Here is a 25,307-nt window from a genome sequence, read left to right on the forward strand (position 1 = left end):
CTGATCCTGCCATAGGGCATGGAAATGAATTAGTTACCTCTCCAGCCCCCTCCCAGACCTAAGTGTAAAGATGCCTTGCAGGTCTTTGGGGATCTGGCTCATCCCCTCACCGTGGTATATTAATGGGTATGGAGCAGACTGCGGAGACAAGGGTGTAAAACTGCTTCCCTGCACCCAGCTGATCCAGTGAGCTGTAAATGTTGCCTGCAGAAACACAGTATTTCTGGTGTGGGGTGGAGCGGCGGGGGGTGGAGGTGGTGGTACCTTTGCACTGCAGAGCCAGGGGCTGGCACAGCCTTTGCGCTGGAGGAAGGGGACGGGATGAGCGAAGGCATTAGTAGGGCAAAGGCTGCGTTGTCTGTTGGTCCTGACTCCAGCCAAGGCAGAGAGAAGGTTGGCATGCCTCCTGCACTTTTAGCAAGGCCAGCAGGGCTGGAAAAAGTCTCAGTGCCAAGAGAGCAAACTTTTGAGCAGGCTGCTGCCCTTTGTCCTGCTGTCTGGAGAGCAGTGACTCACCCCGCCACCCAGCTGGAGATAGCCCAGGACATTCACATGCCTCTGTACCCAGCTAGCAAGGCAGGCCTGTGAGCTTTGCAGAGCCCCGGGCTGGAAGCGAACTCCAGGATCTTTGGGAGGAAAGGGGGATTTTCCTCCTGTGCGTGGCTTTCCCACATCCCTGGGAAGTGTCCCGCCCCCATGTATGAGCAGCGCAGCCAGGAGCAGGGAGCCATGGACCCATGTTGGGTGCACACCTCTGTGTCCTGCACAGGGGTGCTGGGCAGCTGTGGGTGTTCAAGGACTTGGCTCTGCTGCTTGGGCCTCCCCCAATGCTGAGCTTCATGCCAAGGGTCTCCCTGCCTTGTGCCGGGTGGTCCAGGACACACAGCAGCCTTGTGTCAGCAGCCTGCCTGGACCACTCATCTGCACTGATCCCCTTGGTTATTGCTTTGTCCTCTGGCATTTGTCCTCTTTCCACCATGTTGTCCTTGTCTCATCAGTGTGGCTCGTCCTTGATCTCCATAGTCAATAACCAAAACCTATCATAGCTCCATACAGGTGGTGTCTTCTTTCTTTTCAATCAACATCTCAAACGGATTTGTTAATTATGATGTGAGTCGGCAGAGTGCCTCCCACGCAGCGAGGCAGGCTGGCCATGAAAGAGCAGCAGTAGTCAGAGTGTTGCCGGCACGTCAAGGGGAGCAGTTTTTCCTCTCTATGAAGCACTTGTGAGGTGACATTTAGGGAACTGTGTCCTGTTTTAGCCCCACCAGCACAGGAGAGATCTTGACTCAAGTCCAGCAGAGGATCATTGAGAGGGTAAGACATTTAGGGGCACGGAGCACATGCCATACCAGCGCAGACTGGAGCACAAACTCTGCTCAGAGGTGCACAGAGCAAGGATAAGAGATGGCAGGCACAAATTGCAACAGAGAAAATTCTAGCTGGACATAAGGAAAAAATAGTTCACCATGAGTATGGTTAGCACAGGAACTGGGCCCCAGAGAGATGGGAATCTTATCCTTGGAGATTTTCAAGACTGGACAAGACCTTGAGCTGCCTGATCTAGCTTCAAGGGTAGCCCTGCTTTGAGCAAGAGTTGGATGAGGTGACCTCCAGAGATCACTTCCAACCTGATTTTTTCCTCCATTTCTGTCTACTCCAAATGCCTAGAGCTTTCCTAACGCAGTGTCTGCCCTGACCCTCAGCTAAAAGCCTCCTCACCAAAACCCTCCATGAATTCTCCTAGAAATTGCAGACCTGGCCAAACCAGATTGTTTTATGCAGGATGTGTCCCTCATGTCTGCCTTCTGCTCCTTGTGCTTAGTATACTCTCCTGGGGAGAAACTATGTTCTTGGTCTGTGTTGCATTTCCCAACAGGATAGGATCCTGGTCCACCATGGGGCATAACAGGGGCTACAGAAATACAAGAAGGTTTTAATCTCTTCAGAAACGCTGCCTGACTCTTCACCTTCTCCCTGGCTGCTCATGATCTGTTGCTTTTGAGGTGGTGAGGTCCAAGGGCAGCTTCTTTTCATCTTCTCTTGATGGAGTGACATTCAACCCCGGTACTTCCCAGCTGTGCTACAGCTTCTGGGCTCTGCAGGGAAGAAAACAAAGGGGATTTTCTGTTGTCATCTGTTCCAAATTACGGTGACTTCAGGGAGCTCTTTGGCCCATTTCCACTGCAATCCGCCAGCTCCCAAACCGGCGCAACTGGGAGGTGGGGCCTCGTGGTGGTAGTGGCCGGGGCACGGTGCATCACTCTCAGAGAACCAGGGTGAAGGAACGGTGCAGCCACCACCCTCTGCTCCTGCTCTGCCGGGGACGGGCTGCCCCTCGGTGAGTAGCCTGTCCCCACCAGGCACTCCGGGGACAGCTTCAGCGGGACCGGGGGGGTGAGAGCAGGGATCACCTGCTCTCCCTAAATCACCTGAATTTCATCTACTGCTAAGAAAAGGGAGTCTGTGCCAGGGCTGGGAGCTGGAGTTGTGCTTTTGGCTGTCACCCAGCCGGGAGCAGTGGAGATGGGTGTTTTGCAGTGCTTTTGCCCCCTGCATCGAGCTGGGGCTGTGCAGGGACGGGTGCTGGCATTGCGAGCGGCAGAGCTGCAGGGCAGATGTGTGGGAGGGGGATGCTGACCACAGCTGGGCAGCTCGCTGCATCCCTACCCGCAGCTCCTCTCTCTGCTCCTGTCCTGCCTTCTTACCCCTTCTCAGCCTGCATCTCTCAGCCTGGCCCTCACGCACATCTTTTAGTGTCCTGGTTGCTCTCAGTTTGCTTTACAGCTCTGCCAGTGCCTTTTATCCTGCCTTGTACTGTAGCTCCTCCAAACTAGATGCCTCTCAACTAATTTTTTGCATCTTTGCGTGTTAACAGACACTAGCAGGGGAGGGCTGTGTGAAGTCATTGGTTTTACAGCTTAACTGATAAAAAGTCAAGTGTCAGGCAATGCCGCATCCATTGCACCCATGGGAGGTGCATGTCTCAGCCCAGCTCGGGGGGTGCAGGAGCGAGTGGGGGGAGCCTGAGCCCAGCCCTGCCGTCACAGCAGGGTCTGTGGCTCCCAACTTTGCTTTGCAGGTGGATGTGTCACGATGACAGCAAAGAAGAACCAGACCCTGCAGAATGGAAGTGCCAAGGTGGGTGCGGGAAGAGGGAGAGAGGGGAGGGCAGAGGTGTGCCAAGGGCACCAGGTAGCACGTACCAACTCTGCCAGATGAATACAAGTCACATCTCATGCTGTCCCATGTGTCCCCCTGTTATCTTTATATGGATCTTTACCTGCAATAATATAGAGCATCATCAAAGGGAAAGGATAAAACCTTTCTCTTGCTTGAAATTAAATAGTTCAGAATCAAGAAAGTTAACCCTGAGCTGATGAGAGCCCTCAGTGATACCTGCCAGCAGTGTCTGTCCTTCATCTATGTCCCCACTGTGGACCCCGAAGCTCCAGCAGCCATGCTGCTGTGGATTCAGCGCTGCTCTGAACAGCTAGATCCCCCGGGATTGCTGAACTGTGGGATTTGTGAGAGGGCTGGCTCCACGCCAAGCCAAAATTAGCACAATATGGCACAAAACAATGTAGTTTTTCTCAAACATGCAGATTCACAGTCCAGTCATGGTCACAAGTGGGACACGAAGCCAAACTCGGCCTCTCGCCCGCTGGTGATCAAGGGAAAGCTCAGCTTTTTCTTCTGCTCTGTCCTGTGCAACCCAGAGAGCTCTTGCCTCATGGCTGCTGTGATGAGCCAACATTCACCTCGGTCCTCCCTTGGGGCTGCAGTGTCTCTCTCGGTTGTCTCACCTCGCCAGGTGGGCGCTGGGCGAGAGCAGGAGCAGAGGGTTGGAGCTGCAGGTTTATCCTGCTCACCTAGCTTTGAGGGACCTACCTCCAGCCATGCTCTGGTACTGGCAGCACACACAGGTGTCAGCTGTGCTGGTTTATACTGGCATCCCACGTTGCCCATGCTAGCAAGGTGTGGGGCCGGGGTGCCTTGCTGCCTCGGAGAGCTCTGGTGCCCTCTTCTTACAGCAATGGCTCCTACCAAAGTCCTATGTGCCCTCAGGGACAGACCTGTTCCTCTCCTCCTCCTTTTTGAGGTCCATATCCCTTACTTGTCACAGTGGGGACAAGACAAACAGAACAGAGGTGCCACATAGGCACCAGTCTTTGCTGGTCCAAGGTCAGGAGCAAGGGCTGGGTCAGATGGAAGAAGCAGCAAAGCAGGGTGGAAAGCCAGAGAGAGTACCTGGACAGTTGGGCTTGGGAGATGGGGGAGTGGGGACTGTCACCTCTCCGACACTGCCTGTGGTGTCCCTACTCCTTCAGCGGCAGAAGCCAGCCTGCTTCTCCATGGCTGTGCTGTACGCAACGTAGCTGGGAGACCTTCAATGGGGTTCGAGAAATCCCCTCCTCCTCCAGCGTGAGCTGATGTCCTCTGTGGTCACTGCAACACACCAAATGCCACTGGTGTGTGGACGATGAGGCGTTCCTCAGGGAAGGGCTAACCGATGCCCGTCTGCCATGCGCAGGAGAACGTGCTGCAGAGGGTCATGCAGCTGCCGGTGGTGAGCTCAACCTGCGAAAGCCTCCAGCGGACCTACGCCAGCACCAAGGAGGCCCACCCGCTCATGGCCTCGGTGTGTGAGGTCTACGAGCGGGGCGTGCAGGGTGCCAGCGCCTTGGCCATGTGGAGCGTGGAGCCCGTGGTGCGCAGGCTGGAGCCTCAGTGTGAGTCCATCCACCGGTGGGGACACGGCAGGCGGGAGCCCACCAGAGCCTCCCTTGGTGGGACAGTGCTGGCACTAGCATGTGCCGAGCACAGCCCAGGAGCTTTTCTTACCAACCCACCCCATGCTTTTGCTCAAGGCAGTCGCTGTGGCTAACAACCTGGCTTGCCGGGGCTTGGACCACCTGGAGGAGAAGATCCCTGCTCTCCAGTACCCTGTCGACAAGGTAAGTCACAGGCAGGACCCCCCGGCCCCTCTGCAGAGCCCACAGCACGTCTCCTCTGGTCTTGTTTCTGGATGGTGACGGGCTGCTGGGGGGGAAACAAGGCAGCACCTCCAAGCAAGAGCTCCTCCAGGGGCTCCTGCAGGCCAGGGGTGGTTGGGGCACTCTCAAATATAGGTCAACAGCATCCTATGTCCCATCCCTGCCAGCTACCTCCAGCACAGGCTAGAGAGAGCTGTTATGCCCCTCTCAGGGCTGTCTACTGGCATGGCTATGGCTGGGGTCCCCGTGGTCCCTCCGGCCACCGTGTGCCACCCCAAGCACACCAGCAGGGCTGTTCTCCATCTCTCCATGCACAGCTTGCGTCTGAACTGAAGGGCACCATCTCCTCCCCCCTCCAAAGTGCCAAAAGCACCATTGGCAACTCCGTGGATAAGATCATGGAGCTGGCGGCGGAGGGCTACGAGGCCACCAAGAGCACAGTGGAAACAACGGCAAGGTACACGAGGAAGAACTCGGTGAGCCAGATGGCAGCCGCGGGGGTCGACACAGCCCTGGGAGGGCTGGAGAAGCTGATGGAGTACCTGCTGCCGGAGGAGGACGAAGAAGCAGGTAGTCTTGATGCCCAAATCCCCTCTGAGGGTGTCTGGCAAGGGCTGGCTGTACATGGGGTGGCACCTCACTCGTGGGGTGCACGTGGCAGGAGGAAGCCCCTGGATTTTGGCGTAGGGCTGCCTAGGAGGGTTGTCCCACCAGGATGTAAACTCCCCACCGCTCTTCAGCCTGTGCTCTTCTGCCTTTAGATCAGAAGCCCAAAGAGACACGTGGGTCAGCAGCAAAGGTGTCCCAGCAGCAGCCCAGCGCTCCCAGCGCTCCCAGCACCCTGGGCCGGATCGGCGCCTTGGTTAGCACCGTCTCCCACCGCGCTTACCAGCAAACCACCCAAAGCCTCCAGCGTGCCAAAGCCAAAGGGCAGGAGCTGGCCACCTGGATCCCCATCCTGGTGAGTGCCAAAACCCACCTGCCGGGTTCCTGCTCCCCATACCCTCTTTTGGGCTGATTCTGCTTTTGGATGAGACATTTCAGGCTCCTTGGAGCATGTCTGAGAGCAGAGTGGTGGGTGCTGCTGTTTCCCCCACTCAGCAGGACGAGGCAGGGCCAGCGGTTCCTGTGGCATGTTCACACACAACCTTGTACCATGTTAGTGGGACAAGTTATTTTTAGCCAGCTCCCAATGTATATTGTTGATTTATGGCCTTGCCATAACATCCTTCCTAAAGCAAAAAGCCCCTGCAGAGGCCCAGAGGGGATGGGGAGAAGGAGGCGCCTCTCATCTCCCACCCAGCACTGCGGTGGGAACCCCTTCCCTGGCCTGTGCCAAAATCCTGGAGCTCTCGGCTGCCCTCAGGATTTCTTCCCACGTGCATAAATGAAGCCCTCTGCTCCCTGCGCACCCCAGGGCCCCCGTGAAATCCTCAGGCTAAGCAGGATGTGGTGGATGGGACCTGCCAGCTCCCTCCAAGCGTTGGCTTTCTGCTCCTCTTCCAGGGCAGCCTGGCCAAGCCGAGCGTACCCGAGGCACCGCAGGTCCACAGTGATGGGCAGAGCACCGCGGCCGGCTGGCTGAGCCAGCAGCAGAGCAAGGTGCCGGAGCAGAAGCAGGAGAAGGCAGGGAAGAAAGACAATAACCACACCAAGGAGGTATGGAGAAAAGGGGGGCAGCGAGCTGGGGGCACCCCAAAGCATCCTCGTGCCCATAGACCATGCCAGCATGGGGGATGTTCCCCCCATACCCTTGGGGACCAGGCCCCCATCCCTGCTGAACCCTGAACTGCAGCTTGGAGGAGGCAAGGGGAGGTTGGCAGGGGGGCAGCCCCAGCAGCCCCCTTCCCTGACTCCCCAAAGCTGGGGGCTGTGGGCAGCCTCTGCACCAGGCAGGGTCACCCTGGCTTGTATATTCAAGACTCCTTTGCTGCTGTGGCGTGTCAGCACCAAGCTCCCTACCAAGCCCCTGAACGCCCCCAAAAAATCCCCCCTTATGGTCCCAGCAGCGAGGGGCAATGTGAGCCGGCGGGGCTGGGAACAGTCTCCAGTGGTGGCTCCGCTGGGACATGGGGACGGGAAGCATCGGGTCGGGGTCACTGCCCTTCACCTCTGCCTGCAGCGGAAGCACAGGCTGGGGCAGAGGGTCCCCGGGGGCCTGGGAGTAGTGGGAGCCGGGGGGGGGGACAGGCAGCGACCCTGCTGCAAAGGGCTGTGGTGGCTTTTGCAAAGCAGTGAGCCGAAAGCACTCAGGCTTTGAGCTGCAGAGGGAATGGGGAGCCCAGGGCCAGCCCTGTCCTGCCTGGAGGGACTGGTGGGGCCGGGGCCAGCGGCTGAGCTGGTTTCTCTCGGCAGGCAGGGGACGACACCGGGCTGGTGGGCAGCGTGGCTCACAACCTGCAAACCGCCTGTGCCTCCGGCATCTCCAGCGTGAAGAAGGTCCCGGCTGTGGCCTGGGATGCAGCAGAGGGGTTGATCCTCTTCACCCCCCGCAGGCTGTCCAAGGCCATGGAGACGGTGGATGCTCTTGGCGGGACCCTCATCAGTGCCCCCAAGAATCTGCTGGGCACCCTGTACAGCTACGTGCCGGTGAGTTTGTCCCCAGCCAGGTCCCGTCCATCTCCAGCAAACCTCATTTTGCCCAACCTCCTCCCATGAGCACCCCATAGCTCCGGGCAGTGCCAGGAGGTACCAGAGCAGGGAGATGGGGTGCTGTCAGGACACCTCAATCCCACCCTCCTCCTGAGCACCCCCCAAGACGTGACAGCGAGTCCCCCCCATAGAGCCAGCAGGTCGGCCAGTGGTGGCACCTTCACACAGTTCATGCCCAAGCCAGGGTGCGACCACAAATTCCTGGGAAGGTGAAAGTTCAGGCTGAGACCGTCTCCCCTCTCCTTTCCCCCACCCTGCAGCTCCCCTGGGACCATCTCTCCACCGCAGCTGCCCGGGGGCTGCAGCCACCCACTCCTCTCTGTTGGGGACCCCTCTGGGGGCAAATTGGCTTGTCCTGAGGTCCCTCCAGTTTTGGGGGGGCTTTGTAGCACAGGGAGAGCAGGGCTGGCAGGCGGGTACAGCCTGGCCGGGTGCTCACTCTGTCTCTCAGCTCCGCAGGCAATCAGCGAAGGAAGAGGAGGCAGCCGGGGGCAGCAAGCCCAGCCCGGAGACGGAGCAGAAGGAGGAGGACGCCAAGCCTGCCGCCCCCTCCACTGAGGAGAAATCCCAGCTGAGGGGCGACTGGCGGCTGTACCGTGGCCATCACCCCCTCTCCTTCCTGGGGCTCGAGGACCCGCTCTTCCTGCGGCACAACCTCTACCGCAGCCCTGCCTTCGAGCCCGAGTGCCCCCTCCCACGGAAATCCGCCTTCGCCCCCTACAACAGGCGGGTGAGCGAGGGCTCCTACCGCTTCAGCCCCGAGGCCGTGTACAGCCGGGCTTACTACACCAACCTCTACAGTCCTGCCTTCAAGAAAGACTGAGCCGGTGGGGACGACGAGCGCACCCTGGCCCCTCTCTAATCACCCCCCCAGCATGCTTTGCCCAGGTCCCAGCCAGCCGCCCGCATGCACCCCTGTACCGGGACAGGAGCTCAAGGTGGTAGATGTGCCACGGGATGTCGTCTTCTGGAGTGCATTGGGGCAAGGATGGGGGAATAAAGGCAGCCAAAAGCCCTGTTGGTGGAAGGAGAAGGTAGGGGGAGGTGGGACCAGAGGGGACCAGAGAGGTGAAGGAGATGCGGAAAGAGCGGCAAGACCAGAAAAGAGACAAAGGGACCAGCCAGGCCTCGCACTGGGCTACCCTGGTCCCTGTTGAGCAGGTAGCATGGACTTAGATGGGCTACACATTGAGAACGGCGCTGAGACAGAGCAGGGAGAACAGCAAAGCCATCAAACATCACCACAGCAATCCTGGTTCCCCATCCTTCTTCCCTCTGTCCCCTCTTGCAGGGCCCATCCCTGGCCACAGATTGCTCCTCCATGGAGGAGCTGAAGGTCCCCGCCGACCAGCAGGACTCATGAGTCGGAAAGCTCTGGGCATCCACCCCCAGCTCATGGTGGGACGAATGGTGGGGTCAGGAAGAAGACTGGTGAGAACAGGTGGAGCTCCTGGAGCCCCTCTCTCCCGCAGGACCCCTGGCTTCCCGCAACACCTTGTTGTATCCACTGCAATAATAAACCTTCCTGACCTGCTGCTCGCCCCATCTGCTCGGCTGCTTTATGAGGGTGAGCCACCAAAACCAGGGAGCATAGTGGGGCAAGCCACCCAACCCAGGGCCAAGGGAGTGAGTACGGGAAACTCATCCTGTGGTCGCTGTCGCAGGGACGGTGGGTGCTCATGCCCAGCATAGGACCTGTCTCTTCCCATGCCCCGAGTACAAATTCACAGCCCCGAGGAGCTGGGGGCTTCCTGCCAAAGATGATTTATTGCATTTCCAGAAGAACACAGCAGAGAAATCAGTGTCCGTACCGCACACGCAAACCCTCTTCCAACACACTGCTTTCCCAGGCGCACGAGGGGAAGGGTTTAGGGAGAGGCAGGGAAAAACCTCCCAGCAGCAGAAGGGTTCGGCGATGAGCCTGGCGACCCCTTTTCCTGCCTCCTTTCCTCCTCAGGGACAGGCAACCTTACAGAAGGAGCGGCTTAGGAAGGCGCACGGTGCAATCCCCATCCTGGGAACGAGCCACGCGCCTGCTCTTTCCCAGGCACAGCCCGTACGGCGCTTGCACAAGGAAAACGGCTGCGATCGCTGAAAGGCTGTGGGAGAGAGGACCACGAGCAGGATGGTTCAAAAGCAAGGCAGGTGGGATGGGAGGCGTCAGCCCTTACCGAGGTCCTCCAAGGTTGGCCGGTCCTGCGGGCTCTGGGACACTCTGACATGGTGATGCACACGTGGGAACTGCCAGTGGCTCCATGGCAGAGCAAGCCCCACCTTGCCAGCTCATGGGTGCTCCAGGGTTACCAGAGAGGACCCTGATAAGCGTTAAACAGGAATAAGGATCCCAGGGTAGGAGCAGGGGGACAGGGAGCCAGGCAGCCATGCAGAAGCGGTGTGTCCTCCCTGCTCACTGACAGCCCGGGCAGCTCCCACCGAAGGAGCTGGGGATGATGCTGCCTGGAGCTGTGGCAAAATCACCTGGTGGTTTCCAATGTTGGAGGGTGGAAGGAGAAAGCAGGAGGCACCTAAAAAGCTGGTACAGCAAAGAGTAGAGACTCTGCCCCATCACGGAGCCAAGAGGAAGGCACTAACATCTTCGGCTGCGCTGGCTGTGTATGGCAGGACACCCAGATCCTGCATTAGGAGGACAGCAAGGAACCCATCATACTTATGGAAACACACACACCATCTCCATGGGCTCCCAGGGAGGAGGCTTGGTCCAGCCAGGCAGCACAGAGAGAAGCAACACCCATGCCGTAGCTCAGAGGGAGTCCGTTCGCTTACGGGCAAACACAGCCGACATGGTCTTGACGATGCCACGGATCCCCGTACCCTTTTTCAGCGCCAGTCTGGTGTCAGGGATGCGCTCGGCCAGTCCATGGAAGACCATGAGGGCCCCGTGATAAGCCTCAGCTGCAGAGACCTCGTAGAAACCACAGTCTAAAGAGAGGGCCAGGAGCCGACCCTCCTCGCTGGACACCACCCGTTGGTGGTGCAGGTCCCGTTTGTTGCCCACAATGACGATGGGCACCTTCTCCTGGCTCTGCCCCTCCTTGGCTGCCTTGATGAACTGGATTTTGAGGGGCAGGATGTTGAAGCTGGCACGGTCACAGATGCTGTAGACCAGGACAAAGCTGTCTGCCCACTGGATTCGCTTCTCCTCCGAGGAGCCCTCCTCTGCCCGCTCCTGGGGAAAGAGAAAAGCAAGGGGGTTTTTTTATCCGGCTCCCTCCCTCCACGCCTGCCTGCTAGCACAGGCTGCAGCGAACCTGAGCCTGTCAGGACAGGGACGGCTAGCAAGCAGCAACAGGGCAGAGAGAAAGAGGAGTGCTGAGGAAGGCAGAGCAGCACCTGGCAGACCTCACCAAGGGGACACGATTCGGGCTTCAGCATCGCTGTCCTCACCTTATCACCCAGCTGCCAAGCACTGCAGGCTGTAGGTGATAACAGCGTGGGGACCTCAGAGCGGCACTTCCACGTTGTTAGCACACTCCTTCGGCTCTAACGTCCTCAGCCAGAGGACCATGGCCTATGGTGACTGTTGCTACCCTGCCAGCAACGCTGCTGCCCAGTGCTCTGCAGGCAAGAAGGGTTCGGTCACCTACCAACCATCTGACGTGAGAGCTTTGCTCAGCTGGAGTTCCCAGCCTGTGGTTCCCCATAGGTAACTTTTAGTAGAGGTTTTTTTTGTCCCTGGGGTGAAAACGGGTGACAGGAGCAGAGCCCTCTCACCTGGGAATTGGGGACGTCCCAGATGTGGAAGAGAATCTCTCGGCCATCCACTGTCAGGTTGTGGCTGTAGATGAATTCTGCCAAAAAAAAATCGTCATCTTCATGGACCCAAGAGATAGCTCCCTCAACCCAGGTCTTCTCCTCCTGGGGACAAGCCTGTCACGTCCACCCTGGGCGACCATGCTCCACAAAGCAAGGTCCCAGGGCTCTTTTCATACAGCAACAACCACATGGAGCATGGTGGCCTTCACAGCTGTAACTGCCCCAGCCTGCCTCCGCCCCAGCGCTGAGTCCAGGCACACTGGTGCCACCACCTGCCACCCAGGACCTTTTGCACCCCAGAGAAGCAGTTCTGGAGCAAAGAGATGGGTCACTGAACAAATACAACCATCAAGCCCCCCGGGAGCAGGCAAAGGCTCTAGAGAAAGGCAGGAGAGGATGGGAAGCAATGAAATCCCGGGGGCAGAAGCAGGCTCGCCTCCTGACCCCAGTCCCTAATGGGAACCGGCCTGGCCCTGGCCTGGCACTCACCCATGTCTCCGTACTCCCCGATAAAGCGCCGGGTCAGGAAACGCACAGTCAGAGCTGCAGAGGGAAGGATAAGAAACATCAGAATAACCCTAAACCTGAAGGATTTTCCTTTTAAATCCAGAGCAGAGTCAGGCACCATCCCCCAGTAAACTCCCACTAGCAGGAACAACCTCTGGTTTTCTCCCAGCCACCGGCAGGTCTGCGAGCGGAGCAGAGGCACAGCATGAACCGGAGCATCAGCAAACTGCAGCTCAGCGGAAAATACCTTCCCTCATTGCTCGCCCGCTGCCTACAAGGTTGTGCTCAGCCTTCCCGCCTCAGATCATGGCCACATCCGAAAGCTCAGCCCCATCTCACCAGTTTGCTCCGCGGGGCTGCTCTCTGCAGCTTGTTCTCCAAATGCTGCTGCAGCTTTCAGCCTTTTTTGGGGGGGAGAAACGGGTCTCCCTGCCTGGGAACCCCCTCCTCCCAGCTCACGGTCGGTTCTTACCTGATTTCCCCACGTTGTCCGCTCCCATAACGAGGACGTTTGCTTCCACCTTCAGGGCAGCGGGGCCAGGCATCTCCATGAGGGCAGGGTGGTCAGGGGTGAAGCTGGCACTCCGGCGCAGCGGCAGCCGGAGCCCCATGCCGAGCGCGGCCATGCCTCGCCGGTGGGCCCAGCGGCGTGTGCGGCTCCTCTCCGTGCAGCCGAGGAGCCAGTGCTTCCCACGGCACCCAGGGGACCCGCGAGGGCCATACCCCTCCCCGCAGCCGCAGGGGCGGTGCAGCGGGAGCTGCAGGCGGCCAGATGAAAAACTTTGTTATTGCTCAGATCGTCCGAACGTACGTCAGTGCCTGGAGCGCGGCAGGCAGCCGGGAAGCACTGGCTGTCTGCACCAGCTGCTCCGCAAACTGCATCCCAGGAGGCTGCCCACGCCTGCACCTCAAGCACCCTGTCCCTTGGCAGGGCCACGTAGCCCCTTGTCCCTTCCCCACAGTGACAGCGGGAGTGCCTGCAAGGAGTGGTGGAGCGTCTCACAAGTGGTGGAGCGTCTCGTGAGTGATGGAGCATTGTCTCACAAGTGATGGAGCATCTCACGAGAGATGGAGTCTCTCGTGAGTGAGGGGGTGTCTCACACATGATGGAGCATCTCATGAGCGATGGAGCGTGGTCTCACAGGTCACGGAGCATCTCTCGAGAGATGGAGTCTCTCGTGAGTGAGGGGGTGTCTCACGCGTGATGGAGCATCTCACGAGCGATGGAGCATCTCGGGAGCACCCCACCCCTTGCCCCCGACCTGCCGCACAGCCTCCGCAGCCCACCCGTGTCCCCCGCCCCCTCCCCACGCCACCCCAGCCCCACCGCCCACGCCGGCCGCTCCCGCCCGGGCTGTTGCCTTCCTGCCCAAGGGGGGGGCCGGCCGGCCGAGACCGCCGCTCCCCACCCCCGCACGCCGAGCCCGGGGGCGGCGGGGCCGCGCTGGCCGCTCCCCCTCCGCGGCGCCGGGCGGAGCCGCCTGACGCCATCGCGGCGCGCCGGGCCGGGCCGCTCCCGCTCCCGCTCCCGCTCCCGCTCCCGCTGCCCCGGGGCGGCCCCGCCATGGCGGCGGAGGGGGCGGCGGTGCGGGTGGCGGTGCGGGTGCGGCCGCTGCTGCCCCGGGAGGCGCTGCGGGGGCACCGGCCCTGCCTGCGGGGCGACGCCGCCACCGGCGAGGTGGCGCTGGGCCGCCGCCGCCGCTTCCGCTTCGCCGCCGTGCTGCCCGAGGCGGCGGGGCAGGCGGCCGTCTACCGGGCCTGCGTCCAGCCGCTGCTGAGGGCCTTCTTTCGCGGCTTCAACGCCACCGTCTTCGCCTACGGGCAGACCGGCTCCGGCAAGACCTACACCATCGGGGAGGCCAGCGTCGGTGAGTCGCGGCATGACCGGCAGCACCGTGCCCGCCAGCATCCCGTCGGCATCGCTGTCCCACCGGCATCTCCACCGTCCTCCGGTCTCCCCGCCAATGCCGCCGGTGCCACATTGCCACCTCCCTCCATCCCAAGCCACCAATGCCACTGTCCCAGCCATCCCTCCCGACCCACTAACCTCACCGATGCCGCCGTCCCTGCCATCCCCACCCACCTCGTCAACTTTGCTCTCTCCACCCAAACCCACCAACATCACCATCTCCATCACTTCCAACATCACCATCCCAACCAATCCTACCACCCTGCCCTCCCTCCTGACCCTGCCAGCCCCCCCAGCCCAACCACACCAACCCAACCACCACCCATCCCCATCCTGCCCACCCCAACAGCCTTTCCTCCGCACCACCCACGCTGCTGTAACCCCCCCCCCCCCCCCCCGCCGTGGACAACACCTTCTTTGAGATCACAGCATGTAGGTTTTCTCCTCTAGCACTGCAGGACAAGCGAGAGGACTGTGTCTGGTCTGGAGGTGGTGGTGATCTTCCTAGGGCACCGCTACCTTAATCAGCTTTGTCCTGAAATGAGCCCTAAGGAGAGGGAGGTTTGCGGGCGTTAATCCTGTTAGTTTGTTTATGTGAAGGAGACAGAGAAAGAGGAAACCTTTCCCTCCTATAAGTGCTGTTTAATGGTATTATGATATCTTACAGAGGATGTACTGTAAATGTTTCAGTCAGCTTTAGTTAATTGCATAGTTTGTAAACACTAAATTGTTTCCATACTTTCAAGCTACCTCTGTTTTCAGTTTCCCAGTTCAGGCTATCATTGCACCAAACTTGGGGATTGCCCTTTTACACGGCTGTTGGAGACAAAACCAAAACCATTTAAAATTCAGACAGCAGAGTGCTGTGGCCAGATACAAGCAGGCTGCAAGCACACAAAAAAAATTCTCAGAGCTGGGAAAGGTGGTGGAGTCGTGCTGGCTTCAAAGGACAGCACGCTGTAGCTGCAGGCATGGTGTTTGCTACCTGCTGAAACGCTAACGTGCCTTTTCCTTCTTGAGGAAGGACTGGAAACAAGCAGCGTTGCTGGAATTCAGCACAGCAGTGGGATAGGATTTGCCCCAAGGTCCTGTGGCTTAGAAACACTGAGGGATGTTTAATCTGGGCTGCGAGGGCTGAGCTGTGGGAGGGTTGTGAGGCTGCTCCTTTCCAGCTGACATGTGTGCTGCAGGCAGGCTCCTGCCTGTGGCTCTGTCCCCAGCCAGCATGGGCTCCCCAGGAATTTGCTGCTCCCCATGACCTTGTGCATCTCTCTGCCAGCTTCCATCAATGAAGACGAGCAGGGCATCATCCCACGAGCCATGGCCGAGACCTTCAGGCTCATCGATGAGAATGACCTGATCGACTACACGGTCCGAGTGTCCTACCTGGAGGTGTACAAGGAGGAGTTTCGGGACTTGCTGCAGGTGGATACAGCCAGCAAAGACATCCAGATCCGGGAGGACGACAAGGGGAACATTGGTATGTGTGGCTGCGCACGGGCTCCCTTTTCTCCCCGTGCCGGAGGCCAGGGTTGGGTTATCTATCCCTGAAGGCACAGCCAGGTCTTCTCCCTCCATCCCCCGTCCCTTTCCTGCAGCAGATTGCTGTGCTTAGTCCTGTTTGGTGTGGAAAGCCAGTCTGTGCATGGCATGGTAGGGGCAGGGTGACGGCACCAGGCTGTGCAGAGGAGCTGCATTCTCAGGCAGCCTGTCCCTCCCAGCCACAGCTCTGTTTGCCGTTGCAGTGCTCTGTGGTGTGAAGGAGTCAGAAGTAGAAGGGCTGGACGAGGTGCTGAGCCTGCTGGAGATGGGGAACACAGCCAAGCACACGGGAGCTACCCATGTCAACAGGCAGTCGAGCCGCTCGCACACCATCTTCACTGTGACCATGGAACAGCGGCGCGGGGCTGGCCGCCTCCCCCTGCACCACCACCCCCCCTCCGTCCCCGCCTCGGGCCAGGTCCTGGTTTCCAAGTTTCACTTTGTGGACCTGGCGGGCTCGGAGCGAATTGTGAAGACGGGAAACACGGGGGAGAGGCTGAAGGAGAGTATCCAGATCAACACTGGCCTCCTGGCCTTGGGCAACGTCATCAGTGCCTTGGGAGACCCTCGGAGGAAGAGCAGCCACATCCCCTACAGGGATTCCAAAATCACCAGGTACAGCTGGGACTGGGACCCCCACGTCTCATGGGCTCTTGGCCCAGCAGGAGGGATGTCATGCTTCTCCCTGCCTTCCCATGCCCAGCCTGCCGTGTTTGGTGGCAGAGTCCCCAGGCTAGCCGAGAGGAGCTTGCAGGGCCAGTTGCCCCTTCTGCTCTCACACCAGGGCTCTCAGACCGACTGCTTGATGGTACAGGGCCAGCTGACCCGCTGTGCCTCACAGCAGTTTACAGGTCCACCCTCTATGCAGGTTTTCATGTAGGGAAGCTTGAGGAGCAATGAGGCCAGGATAGAAATGATGGACTAGCTCATTGCAGTGCTGCAGAAGATGGGGCTTGCGTAAGTCATGCTGCTGAAGCTGAGATGGGGTGTCACCGTGGGTCATCCTGCCCTTCCTGCCTGGCAGTGAATAAAAAATGCTTCCAGGAGGCTTATTTGATGGTCTGCAGTTAGTTTTTAGCTTGAGCAGGTGGCCTTTGCAATCTCCAGCAGGTTCCCGTGCAGCACGTGCCTAGCAGTGATCACTGAGTTGGGGAGCTCCCAGCCTCAGGAATTATTCAGATGGAAACTTGCCACAGTGCGAACTGTTATTCCTCTGCTTAATGATTCCGCTCACTTCACTAGTGCCAAACTGGCCACAGAGCAAGAATATAATTTTCCTTGGGCTTAAGGGTTGGAAAGGGTTGGAAACCTTCTGGTTCCTGCATTATTTTCTATTTCAGCTATTTTAATCACTGTGATCTTCCCTAGGATCCTGAAAGACTCTCTGGGGGGGAATGCCCAGACCGTGATGATAGCCTGTGTCAGCCCATCCTCCTCCGACTTCGATGAGAGCCTCAACACGCTGAATTATGCCAGCCGGGCTCAGAACATCCAGAACAAGGCCGTGGTGAACTGCCGCAAGGAGACTGAGCACGTCGAAGAGCTTCACCTGCAGATCAAGAACCTGCAGAAGGCGCTGGAACAGCGGCACCGCTCCGAGACCCGTATCATCAACCGCTCGGCCACCACCAAACGATGCGCACCGGACCCCACGGCTCGGCTGCTGGCGGAGTGCGCGCATTACCGGACCTGCACCGACGCCGCGTACCGGCTGCTGATGGAGCTGCAGGAGGACAGTAACCTGACGGTGGAGCAGATCCTGCGGGTTAAGGAGTGGTTGTGTGCGGTAGAGAGCGAGAGGAGTGAGCTGACCTCGGCCGGGCTGGATAGCGGCATCGAGAGCACCTCCATGGAAGACCAGAGCTCCGAGGCACAAGGCTCAAAGCTGGCAAAAGCCCAGGTAACGGCTGGGGTGTTGCAGCTCTGAGGTTGGGTTCATCTGACGGCCACTGAAGGCAGCAGCCTCAGCATGGCATGGTGGAAGGGTCGAGAGAGGGAGAGGAGGAGAAGCAACCTGGCCAAGAGGCCATAGGGAGGCAGAAAGACGTGGCCCTCCCAGCATGCAGGGAGAAGTTGGATTCAGCTGCGGCCGAGAGATTTATTTCGCAGGAAGAATCTGGGTCTGCAGAGCTGCTGTGCCCCTTGCAGAGTCCAGCATGGGAAGGGAAGGACAAAGGTGGATGCTGATGCTGCCTCTCTTGTATTTCGGGGCGCAGGTGAACACCGAGAAGGGGTGTGAGTCCATGAAGGACGAGCAGGTGGCCAAACTGCAGAGGCAAGTGGAGCGCCTGGAGGAGGAGAACCGTGATTTCCTGGCTGCGCTGGAGGATGCCATGGAGCAGTATAAGCTGCAGGTATTTCTGGGCCGTGCTTGCTTTATAGGGACCTGCCCCGCTCCTCCCCTTCCTCCCCAGGAGAGTGCAGCCCAGCTTCTGGGTTCCTCTGCAGCAGGTCTGGGATCCGTGTGTACGTAACCACATTTTTCTCGTCGCTTCCTAGAGCGACAAACTGCAGGAGCAGCAGGATAAGATCTCAGAGCTGCACGTGCGCTTGGAGATGGCAATGCCAAACCTGTGTGTGCCAGGACTGCTGGAAAACCTTCACCTGGTGACCGCCGGCCAGAGACCTCACACGGCCCCACTGGATGCTGCCCCATCCCATGGCCTCGGCAGGGTTCCCTCAGGGCTCCTTCCTGCCGAGCAGAGTGGAAGAGCCCTTTGCAGGAAGGTGAGGGCACAAGTCTGTGCCGTTGAGGAACCGCTGCCTTTTCACTTGGGCGCCCTCCACTGTAGGAACTGCTTTTTCCCCGCTGTTGAACGTGAACCTTGTCAGAGGCATAGTCCAGAGGGCTGCGCTCAGTGTTCACATCCGAAGAGTTTCACAACACCGGCACAAACAGCCCAGCTTCAAAACTGAGGCTTTTACTTTGATGTTACGGGCAGGTCCCAGATTTGCTCAGCATCTGAGCAGCAGAAGGCAGGAGGGCGGGGTCTAGCAACACACCAGTTCTGAAAATACGCTCAAGTCCATTTTGTTCCTTTTCTTTGTGTCTAGCAGTGATGCCCAGCTGAGAGCTGCTTTTTCTAACACCGACTCTCACGCAGCATGTTTCCTCTCTTTCCGATTCTCTGCCCCAGCAGCTCAACAGCAACCCCTCCTTCCAGGAGGAGGACCTGGCAGGCTGGCACCTGAACCATGCGCAGTGCCCGACCGGCAATCCAGAGGTCAAAGATGCGGTGCTGAGGAGGGAGCTCAGCCAGGACTCGGAGAAGCCATCAGAGCTGTCCTCGGGAGAGGAGGAGGAGGAGTGGGAACAGAAACGGTCCCTGTCCCAGCGTCGGTGAGTTGAGGCTGTCCCAGCACTGTGCAGTGCCCTGGCAGTTGCATGACCTGGCTGTCCCACCTCTGCAGCTCAGCTCTCACGTAGGATGTAGAGGCAAATGCTGCCTCTGGGGTCAGTGATTCTGCCGAGACAGCTGCCTGCTCGCTGGGGAGTTAATTACCATCTTTCCTGACCACAGCTACTGTTTCTGTCTCCTTCTGAAGCCTGTGGATCATGAGGATCCTTACTGGGAACAGCTTTAGCAGTGCCCAGACCCAACTGATTAATTTGCTGCTCCTTCTAGAAACGGGATCCAAAGCTGGAGCAAGAAAGAGATTTGTAAGTTGAGCGAGGAGCCGAGCGGAGGCAGTGCCCACTCGATTCAGGAGGAGCAGCTGGAGCTGTCAAAAGGCAAGTGGCAACCGTAGGTTGTTGGACAGTCTTCCTCGAGCTGGCAGTGCTTTGTTGGGTGCTGTTGATGTCCCACCTGGATGAGTCCAGAGGACAAAAGTGGAGCAGATGACAGTCTAGCTGCTTTTGTTAAGGAGAAACTTGAACTGCTGGGGTCTGGCAAGAGCTGCGTGTTTTGGTGGAAGCTGCGGGTGACTCTGGGTGATGCTGTGCCAGATCTTGGCTACAGATCTGAGATTGGATTGTCCTGTCACCCAGCTGCTAAGACGGGACCTTCCTTACCCAGGAATCTGTGTTGCAGAGGTCTGTAGGAGGCGGGAGCCGCTGCTCGTCCCTGGGAGCGCCTGGCAGGGAAGGACTCCGAGTGGAGGCTGGTGCAAGCACAGCAGAAGATCCGAGAGCTGGCAATCAATATCCGCATGAAGGAGGAGCTGATCACGGAGCTCATTAAGACAGGTGCAGAGCTGCTGGTGGGAATAGGCACCCATTCCCCATGAAATCTCCTCCTAGTCATGATGCTTGGTCTCTACTCCCATCCTCACCTTCCCTCCCTGTGTTGCTTGTGCTCAGTCCCTTCTCCTGTAGGCAGCAAAGCCCTGTTTCTCCATCCCTCCGGCTGACTGAGACCCTTCCCATTGGTTTCTCCCTTCCCTGGAGTAGCTGAGGGAAAGGGAGCATTCATTCTCTGTAGCCAAAAATACTTGGGGAGAGAGAGGAAAGGTCCATCCCTCGGCAGGATCCTGGCTGCGAGGGAAGGGGGCCTGGAGGTCACAGCAGAGGCGGGGGGGTGTTGCAGGCAAGGACGCCCAGGCTCTGAACAGGCAGTACTGCCAGAAGATCAGCGAGCTGGAGCAGGAGGCAGAGCAGGTGCGGGCAGAGCTGAGCGACAGCCAGAAGCAGCTCCAGGAGCTGGAGGGCAAAGAGCCGTGGGACCCCGGGGAGAAGCACAAGCTGCAGGAGTACCGCACACGCGTGGCGGCCGCGCAGAACAAGGCACGGGTGAGTGGGAAGGGCTCTGCCCCCCGGGGAGGTGGGCAGGGGCAGAGTTGAGGGCATCTCTGCAAAGGGCACGGGGGAGAGGCCGAGCCCAAGGGCAGCTTTCGCCCTCCGGCAGGTTCTGTGCAAGAAGAAGCAGGCGACGGAGAGGCTGGTGTCGCTCTCGGCCCAGAGCGAGAAGCGAGTGCAGGAGCTGGAGAGGAACATTCAGCTGATGCGGCGGCAGCAGGGCCAGCTGCAGCGCCGGCTGCGGGAGGAGAGTGAGCAGAAACGGCGGCTGGAGACGGAGGTGAATAAGCGGCAGCATCGAGTCAAGGTAGGAACGGGCAGGAGGAGCTGTGCTACTGTGGTATTTGTGAGGATGACGATGGGTGGGCTCTGCAAGCTGCTGGGCAGGCTAAGGTGGCTCTGATGGGGTCTGTGATTGTCTTGGAGAGCATGGAGATGGAGAGAGGATTTAAAGAGTCTGCAAAGAGCTAGTAGAGATCATAACCTGTCCCTCAGCCCCTGGCTGCAGAGCAAACAGCTTCCACCCCCTCAATGCTCACGGCTGCCCTTTCCCACGCAGGAACTGGAACTGAAGCACGAGCAGCACCAGAAAATCCTGCGCATCAAAACAGAGGAAATCGCAGCTTTCCAGAGGAAGTGGCGAAGCGGCAGCAATGGCTCCGTGATCAGCCTGGAGCAGCAGCAGGTACAGGCAGAGCGAGCCTGCCTCCCCTTTCCTGTTCAAAAGGGACTGCTTGGCAGACTACAGGCTGACAGGGGAGATCTGGAAGCAGGGACCTCAGCTTGAGACGGGACACAGCGCATCCTGCCCTTGAGGAGGACGGTCCATAATGTCACTTGCATCTAGTAGCAGAGGACTTAGATCTTGTCTTAGCCCCGGACCAGGATCTCTTCTAAATACTAGCATTGGTAAAGAAGCTGTGAAATCTTGTCTGTTAGCAGAAGGGTGGTGGGAGATGTGGCCCCCAAGGACTCCTTGGCAGCTGGGGGCCTCTGGAGAAGCTCCTCCTTAGCTCTGCCTCTTGGAGGAGCTGGAAGGATAAAACCAGTGAAGTCTGGGCTATAGGGTTAGCAGAGATGGAATCGAGACTGTCGCTCTGATCTCAACCCCACTGCTCTTTAGTCTAGCAGTCCTGCACATGGCTGCTGCTGTCTGCGCGCACGCACATGCCCTTTGCCTCTCCTTCCATCAGAAAATTGAGGAACAGAAGAAGTGGCTGGACATGGAGATGGATAAAGTTCTTGAGCAGCGCCGGGCCCTGGATGAGCTGGAAGATGAGCTGAGGAAGCGGGAAGCTATTGTGGCCAAAAAGGAAGCCCTGCTGCAGGAGAAGAATGGCCTGGAGAGCAAACGACTGCGCTCCAGCCAGGTAGGACAAGAGCGTGACACCTGTCCTGGTTTCAGCTGGGACAGAGTTAATTTTCTTCTTAGTAGCTGGTACAGTGCTGTGTTTTGGATTTAGTGTGAGAATAATGTTGATAACACACTGATGTTTTAGTTGTTGCTAAGTAGCGCTTATCCTAAGTTAAGGACTTTTTAGTTTCCCATACTCTGCGAGGAAGGAGATGCACCAGAAGCTGGGAGGGAGTACGGCCAGGACAGCTGACCTGAACTAGCCAAAGGGATATTCCATACCATAGAACGTCATGCCCAGTATATAAACGGGGGGGAGTTGGCCGGGGGGGGGGGGTGGATCACTGGTCGGGCATCGGTCAGCGGGTGGTGAGCAATTGCATTGTGCATCACTTGTCTTTTCTTGGGTTTTATTTCTCTTTTTTTGGTTATATTCCTTTTCATTACTATTATTATTGTATTTTTATTATTATTAGTTAGTATTTTATTTTACTTTCGTTACCAAACCGTTCTTATCTCAACCCACAAGTTTTACTTTTTTGTTCCCCGATCCTCCTCCCCATCCCACTGGGAGGGGGGAGCGGCTGTGTGGTGCTTATTTGCTGGCTGGGGTCAAACCACGACACACCTCAACCCCTTGCGTGATTTCCAGCAGAGGTGGGAGGCTGGAAGACCTGGTGCCATCCTGGGTCTGGCAGAGGGCTGCAGGCCAGGATGAGGTGGTGTTGGGAAGTGGGCAGGAAATCTGCCCCTACAGAAGAGCCTGCTTGTGCTGCGCCTCTGAGCTAGTTAGTTGGATAGCCCTTAGCTTATGTGTGCTTGTGGGGTCACTTGACCTATGGAGGGAGTAGAAAGGGGCTGAGGGCCTGACTTGCCTTTAGAGCAGATCCCCTTGAGCATCTTCTGCTGCAGGCCCTAACAGATGACATCGTACGTGTGTCCAGCCGCCTGGAGCACCTGGAAAAGGAGCTGACTGAGAAGAACGGGCAGCTGCGTCACAGCAGTGCCCACGACCAGCAGCAGATCCGCCAGGAGATCAACAACCTGCGCCAGGAGAAGGACCAGCTGCTCAAACAGAGGTTGGAGCTCGACAACAAGCTGCGTCAGGGCACCCTGCTGTCCCCAGAGGTACCTTGTCTTGGGCTGGGCTGCTCTGCTTGCAAGAGCATGAGGTAGTAAGAGAGAAGTAGAGACCTGAGCATGGGGTCATTAGCAGATACGCCCCCACATCCCCAAACTGTGCGTATCCCGACTTCTTGCCAGCACTATTGAGATGACAAGGGAGGTTAGGGCAGGGTGAGACAGAGCAAACCCTTTGCTTGCTAGTAACTGCAGCTCTGCCCTGGCAGGAAGAACGGATCTTGTTCCAGCTGGATGAGGCAATCGAGGCTCTAGATGCAGCCATCGAGTACAAGAATGAGTCCATCACATGCAGGCAACGAGTCCTGCGGGCCTCGGCCAGCCTGCTGTCCCAGTGTGAGATGAACCTCATGGCCAAGCTCAGCTACCTCTCCTCCTCCGAGACCCGAGCTCTGCTGTGCAAGTACTTTGACAAGGTAGGAGACAACTGCCCTCTGTGCTGGTGGGAGCTGTAGTATCTGACCAAACTCTAGTTTCTCAGTTTCACGCTCCCTGTCTGCCTCCTGCTGTACTTTTGCCCTGTAAAGTCAAGCCACGAAGCCACAGCACCACAATCCCCACCTGTCCCAACACCTGGGAGAGAGGCTGAATTAGTCATAGGATGCATGGATCCCTGCGGTGGCTGTGCCACATCAGTGCAGCCGTTGCTCTTCCCTGTGTGAGGCAGCTGCGACATCCCAGAACTAATAATCTTCATACGCTGTACCAAAAAACTAACTTGATCAGGCTCGGTGGTGCAGGAAAGCTTCCAGGCTCTGAAGGAGCTGAGATGTTTCTTGCTTTTGGGCCCTGGCCAGGTGGTGACGCTGCGAGAGGATCAGCACAGGCAGCACATTGCCTTCTCGGAGCTGGAGATGCAGCTGGAGGAGCAGCAGCAGCTGGTGTACTGGCTGGAGGTGGCTGTGGAGCGCCAGCGCCTGGAGATGGACCGCCAGCTCACCCTGCAGCAGAAGGAGCACGAGCAGAACATGCAGTTACTGCTCCAGCAGAGCCGCGGTAACCACCCAGCTCCTGAAACGGGCAGCAGTGGCACGGCTTTTGTCTTTCACAGGGCTCGCAGCTTGAAACGGCCTTGTTTTTCCTTGTAGAGCACATGGATGAGGGGCTGGCCAGCAGCAAGCTGCAGTATGAGGCGAGGATTCAGGTGCTGGAAAAGGAGCTGAGCCGTTACATGTGGGCAAACCAGGAGCTGAACCAGAGGCTGAGTAACATGAACCTCCATCCTGGACAGACCAAAGGTGAGAGGAAACCCAGGCTAGGGCTTTGCTGTTCCTACCAAGTTAAAAGGAAGGAAGTTTAAATTCCTTCCCCTGGCAGCAAGAGCTTGGAGCAGAGTCAGGAGCAGTGCGGGTGCAGGTCATTGTTAGCCTTGAGCAAGTGCTCTACAGGCACTGATTTTGATGAGAAAAGTAGAGATCCTGATACTCATCTCACTGTACCCCCAATCTTTCCCAGCAGCGATGGAGAGAGGCATTCACGGGGCTGGGGACAGAGCTCCCCCTGTGCTCGGGACCTGCGAGGAATCCAGCCTTGGGGAACAGCCCGTGCCTCTGGCCGTCGCTGAAGAAAGCCATCGGGTCAGGGATGAGAGCAGGGACCTGGTGCACGCCCCTTTGCCATCGACATGGAGGCGTTCCTCCCTGCCCAACGACAGCCCCGGGGACCTTCGGCAGAGGGATGCTGAGCACTTGCTGAGATCGGGGCAGCCCCACGAGGTGCACCCACCACGGAGCGTCGCCCCTGCCTCCAAGTCCCGCCGGGAGCTGCGCAGAGCCAGCCTGAACGCAACACCAGTGCCTTACCACCCAGCAATGATAGATGTGAGGAAAAACCCACTCTAGACATAATCTTAACGCTTACCTGGCCCAGGGCAGGGAGGAGCAGATATTGCTGAGGTGAGCTTAAGAGCCTTCCTGCCCCTCAAGCCAGCCTGGCTACCAACCTGTTACATTTCAGAGGCCTGAGGAAGAAAAAGACATGACTTTTCATCCTAAGGGAAGTAAGCATGTGAGGTGTGAGACCACCAGCCTACATTTGCCACGTTGCTGCCAGTCCAGACAGCGCCGACTGGACACCTTTCCTCCTGCACCCTCAGCAGCTTAAACACTGGGAAGTGGGAGATGATACCTTCCACCTTGGCCTCTAACACTAAAAACTTGTTTACAGTTTGGAAACCTCTGCTGCAGGGCTTGCTCAGCCCTAGCAGCCTCAGAGGGAGATGCTCTGCAGTCCTGCAGAACTTGTACATAGATTTTTGTAGTAACTTTGGTTTTTTACTTTTCTACTGTAACTTTTCTAATAAAGCAGAGTGAGTTTTATGAAGCAGTCACTTGTCAGAGGCTCCAGTTGTCACTTACTCTGGGTATGTAGGAAAGGAGTTCTATTTAAACCTCACTGCATGGGAACTCAGCTGCTGTCACAGTGTTGCCTTAATGTTTAAGTACCTGCTTTGTACATGCTCACAGCCAGAGCTGGTAGGCTTCTAGATGGAGTCGCTGCAGGAACAGCATCTCCAGACAGCAGCAGCATTGTCTGAAGCATCCAGGATAAAAGCAGCCCCTGGTTCAGTGCCATTTTCTGCTCTAGCCTATAAGCTGCTTTAAGCAGCATTTTCTTACTCTTGGAGAAAACTTCCAGTCTGGATGTAAGGGAGATCAAATACAATCCTGCAACTTAACACTGACACCATCCACC

The 25,307-nt window shown here is 57.9% G+C and overlaps 3 protein-coding genes across 3 annotated transcripts; 2 read left to right on the forward strand and 1 right to left on the reverse strand.

The window, feature by feature from the left end:
* The first annotated feature begins 3,096 nt into the window (after positions 1–3,096).
* On the forward strand, positions 3,097–8,659 carry PLIN1 (perilipin 1). Its single transcript, XM_050903456.1, has 8 exons — positions 3,097–3,141; positions 4,535–4,733; positions 4,876–4,958; positions 5,315–5,567; positions 5,759–5,958; positions 6,504–6,656; positions 7,353–7,586; positions 8,101–8,659. Exons 1-8 carry the CDS (start codon positions 3,097–3,099, stop codon positions 8,470–8,472), a joined length of 1,539 nt encoding a protein of 512 aa, XP_050759413.1. The 3' UTR covers positions 8,473–8,659.
* A 1,685-nt stretch (positions 8,660–10,344) lies between these two features.
* On the reverse strand, positions 10,345–12,651 carry LOC127020855 (ras-related and estrogen-regulated growth inhibitor-like protein). Its single transcript, XM_050903673.1, is given in 6 exon segments — positions 10,345–10,836; positions 11,382–11,458; positions 11,913–11,966; positions 12,403–12,541; positions 12,543–12,590; positions 12,592–12,651. Coding segments are annotated over 6 exon segments (804 nt in total). The 3' UTR covers positions 10,345–10,410.
* Positions 12,652–13,494: 843 nt separating this feature from the next.
* On the forward strand, positions 13,495–24,936 carry KIF7 (kinesin family member 7). Its single transcript, XM_050903059.1, is given in 19 exon segments — positions 13,495–13,798; positions 15,119–15,319; positions 15,585–15,996; positions 16,750–17,281; positions 17,598–17,735; positions 17,881–18,108; positions 18,519–18,721; positions 19,008–19,114; positions 19,416–19,442; positions 19,445–19,570; positions 19,911–20,113; positions 20,229–20,426; positions 20,679–20,804; positions 21,313–21,489; positions 22,386–22,601; positions 22,823–23,029; positions 23,411–23,609; positions 23,702–23,851; positions 24,069–24,936. Coding segments are annotated over 19 exon segments (4,140 nt in total). The 3' UTR covers positions 24,455–24,936.
* Positions 24,937–25,307: the final 371 nt, after the last annotated feature.

This window comes from Gymnogyps californianus, chromosome 11 (genome assembly GCF_018139145.2).
Source record: "Gymnogyps californianus isolate 813 chromosome 11, ASM1813914v2, whole genome shotgun sequence".
Classification (NCBI taxonomy): domain Eukaryota; kingdom Metazoa; phylum Chordata; class Aves; order Accipitriformes; family Cathartidae; genus Gymnogyps; species Gymnogyps californianus.